The sequence below is a fragment of the Wyeomyia smithii genome, chromosome 2 (genome assembly GCF_029784165.1).
Source record: "Wyeomyia smithii strain HCP4-BCI-WySm-NY-G18 chromosome 2, ASM2978416v1, whole genome shotgun sequence".
NCBI lineage: Eukaryota > Metazoa > Arthropoda > Insecta > Diptera > Culicidae > Wyeomyia > Wyeomyia smithii.
This window is the reverse complement of record NC_073695.1, coordinates 8,347,874-8,367,201: the sequence shown is the minus strand read 5'-3', so window position 1 is coordinate 8,367,201 and position 19,328 is coordinate 8,347,874. Positions and strand designations below refer to the sequence as shown.

At 41.6% G+C, this 19,328-nt stretch overlaps 1 protein-coding gene across 1 annotated transcript in view; it reads left to right on the top strand.

The window, feature by feature from the left end:
• Positions 1 to 19,328, top strand: part of LOC129726149 (uncharacterized) — a 386,566-nt gene that overhangs the window by 285,913 nt on the left and 81,325 nt on the right. The window contains exon 9 of the mRNA XM_055682836.1: positions 11,721 to 11,879. Coding sequence (XP_055538811.1) covers positions 11,721 to 11,879 — 159 coding nt within the window. The remainder of the gene's footprint in view (positions 1 to 11,720; positions 11,880 to 19,328) is intronic.

Genomic DNA, 19,328 nt, shown 5'->3' with positions numbered 1-19,328 from the left:
AATTTTAACCTGAAATATCGTTATTTTCGTTTCCAAACTAGCTGTAAATGATACTTTTCAGTACAAAAATCATCATTTATCACCAATAGCCATAAAGGTTTACTGGAGCACAAACCAAAAAAAAAAAATGTACATGAAGCTAGTTAATTGGAAATTGTTATAAAAATTGATCAATTCCATCCCGTTCCATGGTACTTACTTAATTCAGCAGCCTAGAGCCGTAGTGGCTCTTGCCGTATCAAGTATCTTCCTCCATTCTTCTCGGTTCTGGGCTACTCGTCGCCCATTTCCTAGATGTCTCGATACTCGCAAATCCGCTTCCACTTGGCCAAGCCATCTCGCACGTTGGGCCCCTCTATTCCTGGTGCCGGTGGGGTCATTGAAGAGAACCGATTTTACCGCACTGTCGTCCGGTATCCTCGCGACATGCCCGGCCCATCGTAGCCTCCTGACCTTCGTCAGATGCAGGATGGGAATCTCTCCAAGTAGTCCCTTCAAATATGGCCAGTGCGCGTTTGTGCTCCGTGAGAAGCGTCACGGTTTCGAGTTCATAGAGAACTACGGGTCTAATTAGGGTTTTGTACATCGTCAGTTTCGTGCAGCGGCGTATTCTCCTGTATCGAAGCGCCCTGCGAAGGGCAAAGTAGGCACGATTTCCAGCTTATACCGTAGTAGTTGCTGCATTGTAGCCAATCGTCTTTTTTATAGATGGGGCTTACAACTCCTTCTATCCTTTCCTCCGGTAGTCTCTCTTCCTTCGATATCCTAAAGATTACCCAGTGGAGTGCCGTTGCTAGTGCCTCTTTTCCATTTTTATAGAGCTCCGCCGGTAGCCTGTCCTTGCCGGCGGCTCTGTTGTTCTTGAGTGACCCAAGTTCCCGTTTGATATCCAGAATATCGGGAACTGGGACACTACTCTCATTTGTAGGCACTCCAAATATAACTTTCCTCCCGCCTCCTTCCGTTGCTCCACTATTTAGGTGCTCATCGAATAACTGCTGCCACCTGTCAACCACCACGCACTCGCTTGTGATCAGGTTTCCCTCCACGTCCCTACACTTATCTGGACTCGGTGCGTAGCCATTACGGGATTAGTTCACTCTCTCAAGAAACTTAAGCGTATCGTTAGCCCGAAACAGCTACTCCAGTTCTTCACGAGTTTTGTCCACCTACTGGCGCTTCTTCTTCCTCATAATCGTGGTCAATTCATTTCAAGCTCGTCGGTATTTGGCCGCGGTTTCTTTTGTGGCGATGCTTAGATAGTTTTTCCAAGCTCTTTTCTTCCTTTCCATCGATTGCTGGTATTTCCCGTCAAACCAATCATTTTGTCGGCTCGACATTACCACATATAGTGCCGCGGTTGCGGCCTCTCCAATGGCCGAGCGTATCTTCCCCCACCCATCGTCGAGAGTCGAAGCACATAATTCTTTCGTGGAAGGCAGTGCCTCATCGAGGAGGCGCGCGAAGTTTCCGGCAGCCTGCGGGTTCGTCAACTGCCGGATGTTTGACCGAGGAGGATGGTTCTGACGTGTGTGGAATACCGTGGAAAGTTTTGAGCGCACGTGTACTGCTACTAGGTGGTGGACTGAGTCGATATCAGCACCCCAGAGGGACCGTATGTTTGTAATGTTTGAGAAAAATCGGCCATCAATGAGAAAGTTGTCAATTTGATTCGACAAAGGGATATCTTTGCGTGGAACGAATGTGCTTCTGATAACTAGGCCAGGTCTACCTTCGTGCGGGCAGTGCACGTTGATGATGCTGTAGTTGGAGAAACGATCCTCAATTCTTAACAGGCACATCCTCTCGTTGATCGCCTACCAATTGATCACGCGATCCTGCATTCTGCCTATAACACAAAAACCCATTCCCAGCTCATTGGTTTCTCCACCACTCTGGTAGAACTGGGCCTTGCCTCCATGGACTTCTCACACTTTCTCTTTGCGACAGATCTCCTGCAGATGATGCCGAACTTACAGGGTTCTAGCTGCTCAAGCAGCACCCTGTCTCCGCCCACAAAATTTAGCGACATTCAGTTCTAGGTACCGAGATTCCACTCGTGGTCCGTTTTTCGTTACCTAGATCCATGCCAAATGTTTCGAGTTATATGTTCTTGAATGTTCGTAGTGTAATTGTGTAAATAGGTTGCCTTACTAGGGCCACGCTGCCGAGTGCTATGATTGGGATGTCATCTTGGGTATAGCGTTCGAGACAGCACGTTTCTTAATTTAGCCGCCCGCTCCGGGTCAGACGCTGTTATGAGCCGCCCCTAACCTGGGAAACAGAAGGAAGTCAACCCACCTCTCCCTTGCCTGTTAGAATACGGCAGGATCCCACCACGGGTTGGTTACCATGATCTTCGCTTGGTTACTCGTATCCCGGCTGGTACCACGAGCAGGTAGGGATGGGAGTTGCTGTTCAAGATGCTAAAGACCACATCCGGATGGGTCTGTTTTTTTCCGGAATGAACCACTCACTGCGAGCAGAAACATTGATCTTTATATTGCCTTGGTGTCTGCAGCATTCCGGACTTCTTGCATTAGCAACATCACTATTGAGACTAAGGGGCATGCTTGAATTTTTATCAGTGTTTGTGTGTATGCTATTTCACCATTCCATTTTTCGTCAAATAATCTTCAATTTGAATTTCCTGGGAAGGTTTCATCAATTAAATGTCTATTCTGCCAGTTTTATTATTTATTTAGATTATTGTGACATTTTGTGACATATGGGGGAGTGGGGGTTAGCTTGAGTGTGACATCACATTTCAACTCAAAAAAATACACATAGCCATACCACAGAGTTCAACTCAGAACTATTTATGATAATTGCATCATTCAGTCATAGTTGTACGATCACTTTTTTGCTGAAATTAATTTTTTTTAGGTTTAAAAAACATAATGTTCGTTAGTTTTATTTTGCCGTGCACATAAATTGTGACAAAACGTGAATAAGAATGCTTGATTACAGTAACTTTTGAAGAAAATTTGGATTGCGAATTGTTCTAGGAAGAGGAACTAAATGTCCTTTAAGAATTAAAGAAGCAATTATATTGCAGTTACTGCTTCGGTTTTCTATGTCGTCGATATGCGATTCCATCAAATCCTGGGACTAAGGATTAAACGCCTTTTCTAGTTATCTTTTATAATCTTCTTTTCCTTTCAGTTTTTATTTTAGTAAAATCGAATGCGTTTTTTACAAATTTCTCATTTTTTTTTCAATTATAACCAAGGAAGGGGAGGGGGGTGTTTAAAAACGTGACGTAATTGAGGGGTGGGGTCAAGAAAGTTGTGACAAGAGGAAGGGGGAGTTAATTTTTGCCAAATTCTGCGTGACATCATTAATGGATGGCCCTTGCTGATGGTGAAAAATTATTTCGGTCTCTCTTGTCTTCATACAAAACCAGAAAGCATCACCGCTCTTTTATAGAGAGAATTTTTTGTTCTCTCCAGTACTGGTATAGCGAGAGTGCCATTTCATAATAATTGTACAGGACCGCCCGCATACGTGTAATCTTTATGATGTACATATTTTTTTTAAAGAATTTCATTGTTGATTGAGTTGAAAACTGATTATTTTGACCAACGACAATCGTTTTTTTACATTGTATGTACCTAATGTCGTAAGTAGTGCTGTGTATAGCGTGTCTGATATGCATTACTCGCAATGTTAGGTATAATAAACGGCACGAGAACAAAAATTATTGTCGTTAGTCGGGGAATTCGACTAACTTCTTTCAACAGTAACAGATTGTACGATCCAAGAAAATTTTTTAAGCAATGTTTGAATGATTGGGAAATATTTAGTTTATTTTTTTCTATTGATGTTGATTTTGAATTGCTACTGAATTTCCGCCCAAAAGATCTCCATGAATGCGGTTTTATCTCAATTTGATTTTGATAGATTTAAGATGACCTGTTTGTTGGATTATTGAAGCAAAAAAGATTTTTATTGCATGTTCAAAGGTTGGATCGAACTGTTCGAACTATGCACTGTAAAATGAACTTCAATCAATGAACAGTGAAAACTGAATGCGAAAGGATATTCAACAACTTCTATTCGTTACGAATGCGTAACTTTTATTCTTAACGTGAAGGATAACGGCAAGCGCGTAGAAGCCCTTTGCACTGACTTCAGTAACAGAACTTCTCAAGCTGTGAGATTGGGATCTTATCTTTTGAAGAAGCTCCAGTCATACATATCGAAACGCAAACAAATAGTACGTTTTCGAAAAAAAAAACTGTCGAAACCCATTCCAGTCACCTCTGGGGTGCCGTAACTTGAAACAATCTCCGTTAATCAATCGCATATAAATTTAAATCTTCAAAATATGGAGTTTGAAAAATTTAAGTTGCTAGTCTATCCGCGGCGGTCGATTCGATGCTATTGAAACCTAATTGTAGAATCGGTCACTTTCAAGTGCGAAAATCAACATAATTTCGTAAAAAATCAATGTTCCACTATTTTGGTTAGCATGAGCATGAGACAGGACATAAGCATGATCGACTGCCTGCGGTTGCTACTTCATTGTTGCCAGATCAGCTGTAGTAACACAGAGAATCAATAGACGATGTTTGGGATGAATCAACATTCATCTTTAAAATGTAAATACTATATTTATATCAAGCAATACCAGCGTATAGAAATATGTTGACGCGATACTCACTTTATTGGAAGGCAAAAATACATCTGCACTTCCACAAGAAATCACTGTAATGTTTGAGAAAGAGCAAGGTTTGCAGCAGAGTTCATTTTGTACTGAGCTCGAGCATCGAGTTTAAAATAACCAATATCGCGCTTGCGGGTTCATTACATCTGCCATAATTCTTACTTTTCTATATGATATTGTATCATCGAACTTTTCTGTATTATATTGTATCATCGCAAGAAAAAAGCGCACACGATGGTATCGGACCTACGCCTTGAGACAAACACGGATATCTCCTCGGGTCATTATATTATCCTCCTGCTAATTCAAATAAATGTTCCTCAGCGCCAGTTGTGATACTGGACAATGATCTCCATACCCGGGCACAGGACAAGCTATGGTTATAACAATCCGCTCAGTTCCTGCCTAAAGGATTCAATGACGTCTGTGATTTATTTGACTTTAACTTGACAAAAAAAAGGTTTTAAAAATAGAATTAAAAATATAGCATAAAACAAATCAGTGATCGAAGACGATGAACAAATAAACAAATAAAACTATCGAAAAGTATGTTTCTTATCTAATCCGCCTACACAACGTTACGAAAGTAACGAAAGTTGTATCCTCGGTAACGCCTCGCTACTTCTATTACTTCTAGCGCTGGGAAAAATGGTTCACTACAGTGAGCGGCTTAGAGCGGTTTCGGTGACTAAGGTAAAAGGTTTTTACGCTCACTCGCTCTTTTCGTTCTACATAATTTTTGTTTCGATCAGTATATTTTATTATCAAACAACGCAAGTGAGAGCCATGTGACACCTTTACACCGCTCCTACCAAGCGCAAAACTGCAATAAAACTCCCGACAACCAGCTGCCACCGAATGTCTGTTCTGCTAAGCATAACCCATCCATCAGCCGCGCGAGCACGCAAAAAATAACTTGCCATAGCTCACCCACAGGAACTGGATAACGCCGAATACGCACGCGAATGAATAGAAAAGGTGCAGCGAGAAGAGCGAAACAACTGGTTCACCGATCTTCTGAATTTATGTAGATGCAGACAATCTGCTCGCGAGATAATCAGGAGAATCAGTTCTTTGAAAGAACGACATCTTTTGATCGCTTGACTCTTTGCAAGTAGATTGCCTGCGAGTTGATCAAAAGAGCCAGTTCATTGAAAGTCTAGTTCCTCTGAGAACGATCGAAAGATTTTGTACTTTACCAAACGAAACTTGTGCATCGACATTTGCACCAAAATCGATTTGCTGCTCACTGGCTGAGTAAATCAGATTACGGAACCGGAAACACTTCTCTAGAGCGATTAGCTCTTCTTTACGATGCACAGAATTCGGAATAATTCGCATTAGTTAGAGATTATAAAATGATAGTAATAGGAAAATTGTGATGATAATTGTCATGTCATAAAAGCATTTGAAATCTACCTGTTTCAACGTTGCTCATTTTTGTTAATAAGGAATGTACTCCAGTACAGTGAAGAAACACGTAGTCCTACGTCAAAACAAAAACAATCACCCTTCCTTAGCAACGCAGAGTCATCATAACAGTAGAATAGTTATCAATACAATTGAACATCCTTGTAAATCGTCGTCTGAAACACAACTATCCGGATAAACACATAGTTTTTTTCATCCAAAGCTAAAACACTCAAAACATTATTTCATCAATCCAAACCATTCATTTGACGTCAATATTTCAGAAATTTCTTATTCGATATCGTCGGAAAATCGTGTCACTACTTACACAGCGTCAGAAGTTTTCCATTGCTCTGAGACAACAATTTTCCGAACCGTTACATCGGCAGTCAGTCGGTATCGCAAATTTGTTGTTGGTTTGGCTAGCAAAGTTACTTCCGATGGAAGCAATCGAAACGGAAAACTACATACACTAGAGAAGGTATGAAGTGCTTTCTAGCGTCCGTAACCGGTAACAAATACCCGGGTAATGTGATTCTGCTGCACACGGATGTTGAGTGGATTTTCGGTCGCGCAAACATGTCACTCGGAGTGCTAGAGAGAGAAAGTTTACTTTCAGACCTCTGGAAGCCGTTTGCGTGGGTGCAACTGTGTGTTGACACACAGTTTACGTCGAATGGCACAATAGTTTTGTTGACTTATTCGCGCGCGCGAATGCTGCTGACGGTTAAACTAATGAATGTTTCGACATTGGTCGCAGCTGTGTAATTTAGTTTCGTTTCGCAGTGCCACCGTGGTGCAAGCAAATAGTTTCTCTATTGCAACGGTATTTCCGGATTGAAACGCGGTCCTTTGGAAGGGTGTGAAATTAGCGATATGTCAGTCAGAATCGCTAATCTTGCTAGGTTATTACCGAAATGATAAATTTGAGCTCAACGTGATTCTCTGATATAAACATCTTTCTTAGAAGGTGAAAAATTTACCCATCACATTATTATTTTCATTCCGTAGATTGACAGTGACTATCATAGTCGGATGTCACATCTGATGCTCTTTAAATTGGCAGCTTTCAGCGGCAGAAAATAAATTTGAATAAATTAAGACCTTGCAATTCATTTCATCCTGCCCTCTACCCCTCATATCTACCATAACCATCAGATAGAGACGAATTCGTACGTATGTGACACACCTTGTTACTGCCAATTCCAAAGAGACGACATCCATCTAAACGCGTGGCATTACTGCGAAGCGAGGGAACCCAAAAATATTCTTAGGGTAGTTTGGGGTAATTTGGACCCCCTAAGGAAAACTCCTGTTATTTCGTAACCTGTTTTTTCTATCCCATAAACGTAATATACTATAGTAATATTGATCTGTTTTCTATGTTTCTGCGCGATAAAACCTTGATATTGAGGTCAAAAGAACAAAAAAAATAAAGAAACTAAAAATTATGATTTTCGGACATAAAAAAATCGTTTGGGGTGAAAATGGACAGCTATTGGGGTAATATGGACAGTGTTTGGGGTGATGTGAACAGGGTAAAAAATGTGAGTTTTATAGTATCAATAGTTGCTTAATACCAGTAGAAGGTGGTATCAGGCATACGGAATGATAACTGCAATTCATAGGCATTGCACAGTGGTTCCACAGTAGGCCAAAAAAAATTCCCTTCTCCAATTATTCATACTAGAAACTGAATATGCGATCGTGTGTCGCACACGCGCGTTTGTGTGTGTGCATGTGTGTGTGTGTTTGTGTGCGTGAATGTTGCTGTGTCAGGAAATTTCAATGATTTTTATGTTCGAAAATCACAATTTTGAGCTTAACTTCGATTACCTAATTCCCTCAATTTTGATCTGATTTTGGATCAACGAGTTTCGTTTTGAGGGGAAATTTATGTTATTTTTCAGAACTCTTGTGTACCGTACAGTCTCGTGGAACAGTTCGGAATGATCGGATAATCAACAGCCTATATGAAATTAACCGTATTTTTCGAATTTTTGGGTCCCGGTTTGCATATCGTCGTTCCAAATCCGTTAATCCCAAATTCGCGAAACGGGAAAATATATAAGGAATGTACGTTGACGTACGATTTCTTATTTTTCCTTGAAAGGCCTATCAAATTCCTTAAATTTTCCATTTAATCTTTTAATCGGTCAAACGGCTCAAAAGTTACAATTTTTAAAAAATGATTGGGGATTTTTGGCAACTTTAATTCAAAGTGGATCACACTAAGGACCAAACAAAAAAATACGGGTATAAAGTTTTTCGATAAAGAACAAGTATACCAATGTTGAACATGATCTGAACAAAAAAATAAATCTGATAATAAGAAAGGTTTAACGGCATTTTAGGGGAACAGCATTTTCGGACATCAGAAATGAGTTCAGCACCCATAAATTGGCATAATACGTCATTTTCAAGCATTTTAGAAAAAAAAATTGGTTTTTCCAACTTTCGTTCAGAAACCCGCCACTCTGCGGAGCATTGAAAACACTTTTTGTACAAATAAATCGTCCCAGATTGTCTGAAACACTTTTTACAGTTCCTTGTTTGTACACCGCCGTCTATCCGTTCGTTTTTATATGCCCGCGGCATCAATCCGACAAAAGAATTTACTTCAAACTCGCCTGACCATATCACCCCAAAAAAACTGTCCATTTTACCCCAAACAGGACGCCTTTCTAAAAACTAAATTCCTTCCACTATTTTCGATCAAACTTATAGCAATCTGTCATTAAAATGTACTCTTTTACTAGACAAACACGGCTGCAAAGCTCATTAGACTGAAAACATCGAAGAAATTCTTACAGCAAAATCAACTTTTGATGTTTCCTTTGTTTACATTGGCACTGCGGTGCACCTGTCACAGCAAACCATTAATTTTTTATATTAGTTAGGGTTTAGTAGTTTAAGGAAAGGATGAAGTAGTACATGGAGCCCAAAAATGTAATACTTTCCAAGATAAAGCACCTGTCCGTTTCACCCCAGGGGTCCAAATTACCCCAAACTACCCTACATCCAACTGAATGTCACTGTTATCCCGTCCCGTCCGCGAAACAGACTTAATTTCCGCTTCATCCTGTGAGTCGAGCATATGATAATTTTAGATGGCGTCAGCTTCTGTTGCGGAAGGTGGAATTGGCACAATTTCACCGTTACCCGTAGGTTTGGCACAGGTTGAGTGTCGTCAGTCTTGCGAGTAGCTACTAAGATAAAGGCGTCGGTTTTGGGCGTAGTATGTTATGAAATATATCGATTGTTTCAGTTCCTTATGATATGAGGGGTGATTTTTCACGTTCTTTATTTCAAGCTGGCAGCACTGGTTTGTGGACGCTTGGATGCCAAAGTCAAACTGAATCAGTACACTATGCCATTTCATCATGGAATGACTTAAAAAACGAACAACGATTGCAAATATAAAAATGAGTTGAGCCTATAACGTGATTTTGTCAGTAGCCAATGTAAAAGTTAGTTCCTCTATCAATAACCGATTTTCGATAAAAATACTCTAGTTGAATAAATAATAACTAGTTATTATGGATTCCAAGGATAATGGTTTCTAAAGTACATAATTTGCGGATAATTTTTACAGATTTGTTTACGTCAGATTCTAGAAACTAGTCGAATCCAAAAACCAAAATCCTGAATACAGAGTACAAAATTGTTAATCCGATATCTAGAGTACAATCAACAATACTGGTTCATACGAGTCTAGTATAGACCTATGTTTAGAATACATTCCAATTCAAAATTCAAGACAAAGTAATATAATCAATTCAAAATCCTGAGTCCAATCTTGCTTCTTGTTTTATTCAAAGTTTTAAAAGCTCAAGTTGTTGTTGAGACCAAAACAGGTACTTTCACCCTACGTCTTTGTCATACTTTAGCAACGTGGAATTTATTGACTTCGGTAGTTGAAGCGGAACAGGCTAACTTTCGAGGAATGTTAACACAATTTCCACTGGAATGAGACTAAAGCTTGAATAATGAACTTTGCTTCCAAGAAGACGCCAGGTATTAGGAAGCGAGAAATTTCCCCTAGTTCCCTAATAATTACTGTATATTTTGGGCGAGCGGAATTTATGAAAACGTTTTCCGGCGACAGTTTGTTCATTATGCGCTGTTGCGCCGAGTTTGAATTTGCGACCCAAACCATTCGAAACAATCTTGCGCAATCCAGCCCGGTGCGCTCGAAGTTACCCTACGTGACAACTGCTGGCCATTCTCGGACGTGCTGGAAAATTTGCATTTTAATGTATACCATTTAGTCTGGTGCTTCAGCCAGCAGCAGCAGCAGCAGCAGCACATGATTGATGGGGTCCTTTTCGGGAGCTTGAACTTATCTCCGTGCGCCAACCTGAGCTGCCTTGAAAGGTTATCTCCTGGCGCGTCAAGCAGAAGCACGTGGTTGATATCAGCAGCAGGCAGCCCTCCTGGCAGCGAAACTTTTCCATCCATAAATTTGAACCGTTGATGGTCCCAAAGCCCCAGTAAGCATAACAAGCTCTACGTACAAACACTTGCAGATCGTGTAAAAAAATAACCTCACCAGCTCAACTTGGCCACTTCGGTTGATGGTAAACAAACACACTAATAAATCATGCAACACTGCAGAAACAGCAGCAGCAGCAGCCGGAAGTTGAAACAGACTTTTCCCTACATATACATATATAAAGACAATGACGGCCACGGCGGCGTAAGACGCTAACAAAGGAAAAATCTTACGAAAAGTTTTATCGGCGATTGTGGTCCAGGACGGTCCAGCGGACAAGCTTATCTGGTGAGGGGGGAGGAAAGGAATGCACAGTGCACGACGGATGGTGATGGGAAATCGTTTTCTCCGGTTGCTCGAAAATGTTCGAAACTTTCCCATTTATGCCCCCCAATGGTGCTCGGATCAAGATGATGGAAATGCGATAGAAAGTTCGTAAAACCCAATACCGGAACTGATAGTGCCTCGTCAGGCTGTTAGGGATGAAATGGATTTGACTTGCGATGATGGTGCAGAAGATTCATTGAGTGGGTTGACTTTTACTCCAGCGATTCTGTTGTCCTTATTCATATTCTGATTATTCGATTAACTTTATAGCAAGTTGATCCTCCAATTTTTTAGAAATAATTTTAACACCGTTACGCTATCAGTAGGGTATTTTGGTAACAAGGAATAAAGTGCTAGTACGGAACCACAAAACATCCACAACTAAATCCATCATTCAATTGACTGGAGTACATAATGCAAACTGCTTACCAACCAAACAGAATAGAAAAACGTAATACATTGTACATACAACACCGAAAAAGTGTAAGCACCAAGTTTTTATCGGTCGAGAACATGGGGCAAACTTTTACACAACACGATGCACTGAACCTGAAGCAAACAAACTGACGCGCAACTCGCTGAAACGGAAGGGCACAAAAAACGGGCTGGGCGCATAAATTTAATTTACACTTCGTCTCATCCGATGTATGCAGGATTTTTCCTTTGGCCCAGATACACGCCCGAATGCATTTTACTTGGTGTGAAGATTTCTGTTTTTTTCTTCTTATTCAAGTTGAAGAAAATGAACGACTTTTCTGTAAATCCTGATCCCGTGACCAGTCACGCTATATTTTGTGTTCATTTCTGTTTCTCCACCAGGTCAATCGCCAGTCTGAACAAGACGTCCCGAGCGGTCCGAGCGTGGTCTGATTGCACCGGGGAACGTGACCACTTGATCTTTTACGATGGCAGCAGCACTAACGATCCGGTGCTGGCCAAGTACTGCGGCGGTGATTGGCTACCGAAGGTCATTTCCAGGTGAGTACGAGCATAGTTTTCTGCGTGGTAAATAGTTTGTTTGATATCATTATGTGTGTTTTGAGTCAATTACCAGTAACAACTAGGGGTCACTAGGGTGACACCCTCTAGAGACACAGCATGGATGAAAAAGGAAATATTTTTCAATTCCACTTGTTCGCCCTCTAGAGTCGTCGAAAAGTCCTTTGACGGCACAAGAAGTTGTTTTCAATAGGTGACGATAGGTTGCAGCAAAAATACAAAAACGTTACGAAAGATGCACGTAAAGCAAACTTTTTCAATTTTATTTATAATGAGATAACTTTCTCATAGGTAGGTTCTCGCCTTATTTTTTGTTGCCCAAGATGTTTCACGCTACTAGCGTTTTTTCACTGAAGCGTGCACTCGTGAATCAAACTGAATCTGCTACTGAAACTCATACGCACTCACGAATCGAATGGTTAATTCTGTGATTCAGAACTCTTTTGTACCACTCTCGTTAGTTTAGCTGCACTAGAAAATTCGTGTTATTTTTGAGTGATGGAATAATGCAATTGAGTAGATGTCATTACAATTTTACTAATTTTTGACGTTGATTAACGTCTATATCGAAGTTAGGCACCTGAATTCGAAAATCTAGTAATTCAAACAGGGAAAACCAGGGAAAAGTGGTCAGGTTTTGAGCGCTTATTTTGCAGTCATTTATAATCAGGTTTTCGAGATTTTGGCAACGATCGATCAGAAATTCTTTTACGGTTAAATATATGTAACAAAAACAAACTATTGTTTGAGATACACTATTGTAAAATTGGTAATTAATATCGACTGTCCAAATCATACCGCGCAGCCAATCACTACCTCTCTTCCCAAGCACAGTCGACACTAACGGATACAACCGATCTGACTTTGTTGTTATTGTTGTTGTCACTTTCTGTTCCGATGCTTATTTACGTTCCTTGTTATTTCATCATCTACTTAGCCCCTCCTTCTTTCTAACTAACTGACGAAGCCTTGGTATAAAAGGTACCGTTCGAACATTTCACCCCATCAGTTCAGTTTACTATCAGCAGGCAGCAGCAGCGGACATCAACACCGATGGCAGTAGGCGAAGTGGATCAGCAGCGGGCAACAGCGGCGGTGGTAGTGATTAGCTGCAGTTCTTACCTCTTTCAGTTCGGCTCCCCTTCGATCTGAGTTGGACCCCACCAGCGGAAATCCGATTCAGATATCGTTGGGTGAATACAGCGCGAAACTGAAAGAGACTCGCACCGCCAGGTGGTTTGAGATGCGTATGTATATAGGGTGTGTGCACATAACGTGTGTTAATACCTGTAGCGTGTGTCCCTAATATATAAGGTGTGTGGCTAGCGTGTGTGGCTTTTTTTTTTTTTTTTTTAAAGGTGGCGGGGAAATCTGCAAACAGACACCTGAGAAGAGAACTCAGGGTGTGGGGATGAGACTAGGGGAGAGATGCTGGGGTAGTTACACTCGCCCAGACACCTACTGATCCCTGTCCCGACCCACTAAAACCCCTCCAGTCTCCAGCCCTGGTCTTCCCGGAACGACGGTTAAGTATTACGTCGGGGAGTGGCTTTTGTGCGTGATGCACCCTCTTTACTCTTATAACCTCCTAGCTAACTACCTGGAGACTGGTAATTAGCTACCACTGGCGTGTTGGTGGTTGACCCGCCACACACGTTGCAGCTCCAGAACAATCTGAGAGGCGGCCGCACAGACCGCGTTCCAGATGTCCGGGTCGTCGCACATCCTCCGGACTAGATTGTCCGGAGTAGTGCCAGGCCCGCTCACAGCCATCATGTTGCTCCTCGCTCTTGCGAAACGGGGGCATACGAAGAAGACATGCTCAGCAGTCTCCTCCTCCTCCACGCACTCGGGACACATGGGGGACACCGCGTGTCCGAACCTGTGCAGATATTGCCTGAAACAACCATGGCCTGACAGGATTTGTGTCAGGTGGAAGTTCACTTCACCATGTCGTCTCCCGACCCAGCCGGATATCTCCGGTATGAGTCGGTGCGTCTATCTGCCCTTTGTGGAGTTGGACCATTCCCGCTGCCAGCGGAGCATCGAGAATGACCTTCTGGTACCTCGTATGCCCCTTGTGTCACGTTGGTCGAAACACTCTCTGTCCTCCTTGATGGCGATGCTGATAGGCATCATGCCGTTCAAGACACAGATTGCATCGTATGACACCGTACGATACGCACTCGCAACTCTCAGGCACATGAGCCTGTAGGTACTTTCCAGTTTACCACGGTAACTGTTAGTACCTAGCGCTCTGGACCACACTGGCCCACCATACCTAAGTATGGACGAAACCACGCTGGCAAGAAGTCTTCGCTTGCTGCCATAAACCGCTGAGCTATTGGACATCATACGAGATAGTGCTGCAATAGCCGATGAGGCCCTCTTACAGGCATAGTCGACGTGACTCCCGAACGTGAGCTTGTCGTCCACCATAACCCCCAAGAGCTTCAGGGATCGCTTCGAGGTGATGGTGCAGTCTCCGACTCTGACCACCGCCTGTTGCTCCGATTTACGGTTGTTCACAACCGTGACCTCCGTCTTATGATGCGCGAGCTCCAAGCGTGTGTGGCTTGCTTTAAAGCGTGTGTGTATGTTTTTGGCGTGTATGCATGTCTGTAGCGCGTGTGTGCATGTTTATAGCGCGTGTGGTACTGCCACCGCCACCGGCATCGCCAGGTTTGAGAAGCCACCATCATCCAGCGTATGTCTTTGGGCTACATATAAGAGACTGTTTCTCCTCAAGCAAAGCAGAGGGACGAATGACCGTTTGGGGTTAAAGTCCTTCCAAAAGAAATCAGTCAATCAAACCCCATCAGTTTCATCACCAAACCGTACTGGTTACATACGAACGCTAGGTGTTAGCAGCTGAAAGGAGGAAAGACAAAATAATACCGGTCATCTCATGCCGGTTTCACCCGTAATGCTGGTGGCTGTTAGTAGTACATGGCTACTACAAAATACTAAAATGTCTGGAATTCTGGACGGACTAACCAGTAAACAAGAATAATCGGCAACTGATACCTTTTGGTGCCTTGGAGTTGCAATTCCCTCTACTATTTGTTTTAATGGAATATAAGAATACGGTAGTCAACGTCATGCGGTCGTGTCTTGAATAGCACCCTCCTACTATTTTACACTCATGGTTGTGTTTTTCATTCAAGCAAATATTGCTGTAAAAAGATGATTCAGAGCCGTGCAGACGAGAGAAAGGGGAGTTATTTGCTCACACTTTGGGCGATTGAGTGGGGAAATAACCGTTTCCATGATAAGTGGTAATACTGGCACAGCATTGCAAAATTTTACGAAGTAGGGCAAACTGTTAGAAATTTAGTTACTACGGTTAACGCAGCAATAGATCTGTCAGTAATTTAAATTAGAATGTTTCCAAACAAAATCTCAAATTCGTTGAAACAAATAAGAAAACACAATAAAAAAATGCGTAAAGGAACGAAAAGGTAAAATATTGCAAGCCTGAAGATGAAACCAGCTTAACGATGTTTTGATTAAATGACTGTCGATGACTGTTGATGTATCAGCTGCTGCTGTCAGAAGGGATGTGAAATTACGTGAATGTAAACTGCTAGATGTCGTGATTCGGAGCTAACGACCTGACACATTTGCCGGCCTTCTTTTCTCGCTGCTGCTGTTTTCTGGATCCATCTGGATTACTCTGCTTCTTCTATGGGAAGTTGTGTCTCACTCGAAATTTGTCCCAAGAATGTGCGCGCAAATGCAGATAGCTCTTATTTATAGCATACGCAAACCTTCAATAACCACCAAGCATCAATTATTATTTTACCCAATCAGCGTCGCGAAAACGATTTCCCCGCGAAACGTCAAACATAAACACGAGTAACATCTCAGAAGGGCTAAATTCTGAATAAAAAGAGTTTGAATTTTGATTCTATTTTTGTTTTAGAGGGTATTGTATTTTTTATTTATCGCTTTTTCCAGTATATTCTACACTAGACAGGGGAAGTAGTATAGCTTTTGAAAGTTTCAAAATCATAGAACTGGGAACAGGGTTCCACAATTTATTACTTTCCGTTAATAACTTTCAAGCAGAGAATGTATATACTTTCTACTTCTTTTCGTCATACAGTATGCAAATGCTGATGCGCCTTCCTATGCATTTTTGAAATCCCAAAAATTTTACCTTCTTATGGTGAAAGTCATGTTGAGAGAACAGATTCATCACTTTATGGACACCAAGCGGATTTGAAGTTTAGCATATACTATTTTCAGTCTTCTCTAGATTCGTTCCGTGTTAACCACAAAAATAACTCATTTGTTTTAATATTGTTAAACTCGTACCAATTGTGAAAACTAATTTTCACTTTTTCAATTTTGCAATCATCTTCAGCATCTCTTACACCAATCCAAAAGCCGCGCGTAGAGCCTCACTAATACATGCATCGCGACTCTTGGTTGTATGTTCCCTTATAGAAGCAACCACAAGGGCGTAGCTGTCATCCATTTATTTTCTCTAATACACGATCATAAAACACAAAAAGTAGTAGAATGTTGTTTAAAAGCAACCAAATCTGCTATATTAGTACTGCGTGTACTAGCACGAACAATCTCTCCCGAGCCGGTAGTAGAACATGCGATACACAGAAAGTTAAAATAAATTAAATATCATAAGTCAGCGATGGAAAAAAATAACCTCTAGCGATTTTGAACACATATGAAGCAAGCCTAAGATGCGTTGATATCGTCGTCAGTATGCGAATAACAAAGTATCGGTGTTGGTTCACTCTCTTTGCTTTCCTTTTTACGATATGTTGCTTGTCGTTAGTGTACACCACAACATATGGTTCTCAATGTGTACAACTCGGTATATGAAGTTATTCGTCTCTGTTACACAGAGTGATCTGATCTTGTTATGTTCTTACTCATTTGACTCATGAATATGATTTTTTGTCAGAAAAAGAAAGAAAATGACAATGTATGCACTCCTACTCTCGCTCAAGTCAACCGCTGCCGATGTAGTCCCTTTCCCCATACTTTCCCTCTCACCGCAGCACACCTCTGCGGCTGCTCAAGCGACATGATATTCTTCTGCTGCTATTCTTTGTTCCCCTAACGACCGGCCTATGGAGAGACAAACGCAACGAGCGAATCGCTTCTCAGAGCAGATGTAGTCTAGTCATGTGTTTGTTTTCTCCCTGAAACCTACGCAAAATATCATCATTTCATTATGTGTTGAGAGGATTCAAGTTTAGTCGCGGTCTGTACACTTCATGATGTGTACATATGGAGATTCAACGATGATTGCATCATATTCGTTTCATTTCCATCACTGTCAAAAATTGCTTTAAAATTAGGAAATGAACAAAAATTTGGTTCAGCCAAAAAAATCACAAGAAGGTTGTATGCATAGCCACGACCGCAAGGTTGAAGTAGAATACTTTTACAAGAAAGATAACCTGGCTGCTTGCGTGTCAGTCATTTTTTCTAGTAAATAAACGTTGACCGTTCATTGGCAGTATTGTAATTTCTTTTTGTCTGATATTTTGAATGAAGTTCATTGGATATTTTTAAATTTTGTGCAAATGAGAAGTTGAAGTGCTGCCGAATTGTAATATGCACATTTAGTACGACATCATTAAACGGGAACGGAACAAAGGCTACGGTTATGCAGAACGCGAATGCCGGCGCGATGCGATTCGCCTTACCGTGGTGAAATGTACAGCTCTTTTTAAGGCGAAGTAGAGCTATACATTTCAACAGATTTCGTCTTGCCGAATAGCATCGCGCCGTCATTTGCATTCTGCATAACCGTAGCCAAACACTAAGCGACGCAAACACGTAATAATAGTCAGAGTATGCATGTAGATGAAGATAATTAACTTTGGATTATAGCGCAAAACGAGAAAATATTAACTCTTCAAATAATCATTTGTGTTCTTCAAATTTCAGTTGTTCAATTTAATATCCGTTGAAATGTTTGTTTATTATCTGATGAAGCTCTTATATAGGCCAAATGATGCATTCCCAATTTACTAGGTCCATAACTCTGCCGACCGTGCTTGGGAAAGCGCGGTATAACGACCAATCAGAGGTCGAATTTTGTGTTTTGACAAGGCTTAAGAGTTTTCAATAGTACAATAGTTCGAATGATAAAATTGCAATTTCATGCATTTGGTAGGAATCTTAGAAGATTTTCTAAACGATTGCTGCAAAAACGAAGGAAATCCATCGAAAACTAACCGATTTATTAGCATTTGAAATTTTTCTCACTTTTTTCAGTTTTAGATTTACATTTTACATCCCTATGTAGCCGAACTTCCTGAGAGAAGTATTCTAATTCAAAATTAAATCTTCATTTATTCATTTGTTGTCCTTATAAGGACAATTGTTCAATTTATCATAGGATGTAGTGTTTATCTTACATCTCTGTGTTACCTTGATAGTGAGGACTAAGGCGCACGGTCAACACAATGAGAAAGGTGTTTTCACATTGAAAACTAGACACGGCTTCACTGGAGGAAGTGTTGGCAAATGCATCTACCGCCAACACCACCGCTATCATACGAAAGCGCGTCATTTCATGTGGGGAATATCAACAACGAAAAATGACGCGCGTCTAAGCATAACCCGAACTGTTTCGCCGTGCTGCTCCCATTTACCTTTACATCGGCCTCAGGGAAGTACCGGCTGCATCTGCATCTACCGCTGAGGCTGTCACTATACTGCTATTGGTACCAAAAGCTATAAACTCTTCAAATAAGTGTGTTATTTGTTCTCAAAAGAACAATTGTTCAATTCAAAGTCGGATTTACGCAATCGCATCTCTGTAATATTACCGACAATAATATTCTTCTGAACAAACTGATACAACTTTTCCATTAGGCCTCTGCCATAATAGACGCGAAAAGCGACGCGAACTGATTCGCTCAGCTGTAGGTTAATGTGCAGCCATCAGTAGAGCTGTACATCAACCTACGGCCGAGCGAATCGGTTCGCGCCGCTTTTCGCGTCTACTATGGTAGAGGCCTTAGAGGAAGTTGCTGGCTGATGTATTCACTTCATGCAAGCCTGCTGCTGATGCTTCCCGCTACCACACTGAAACAGCATTTTAGTGAAGGGAGTGTCGTTGCATCAGCTGATCCTGCTACTATCGATGCTGATATACCCGCTGAAACAGCTACGCTATGCATAGCCATGCCACAGTTGTGGCCGCTATACGCTGGCCCAACTGCTGAGCAACTGCAACGCTATCCGTAGCCATGCCACAGTTGTGGCCGCCATTGGTATCCGCTGTACCTGCATCTGCTGGCCCTGCAGCTATCGATGGTGAGATCCGCTGAAACTGCTACGCTTATTCGCAGCCATGCCACAGTTGTGGCCGCTATCCGCTATCGATGGTACCCACTGCTCGCTCCCGCTGCTGCTAAGGGAGGACTGCTGTCGTCGCTG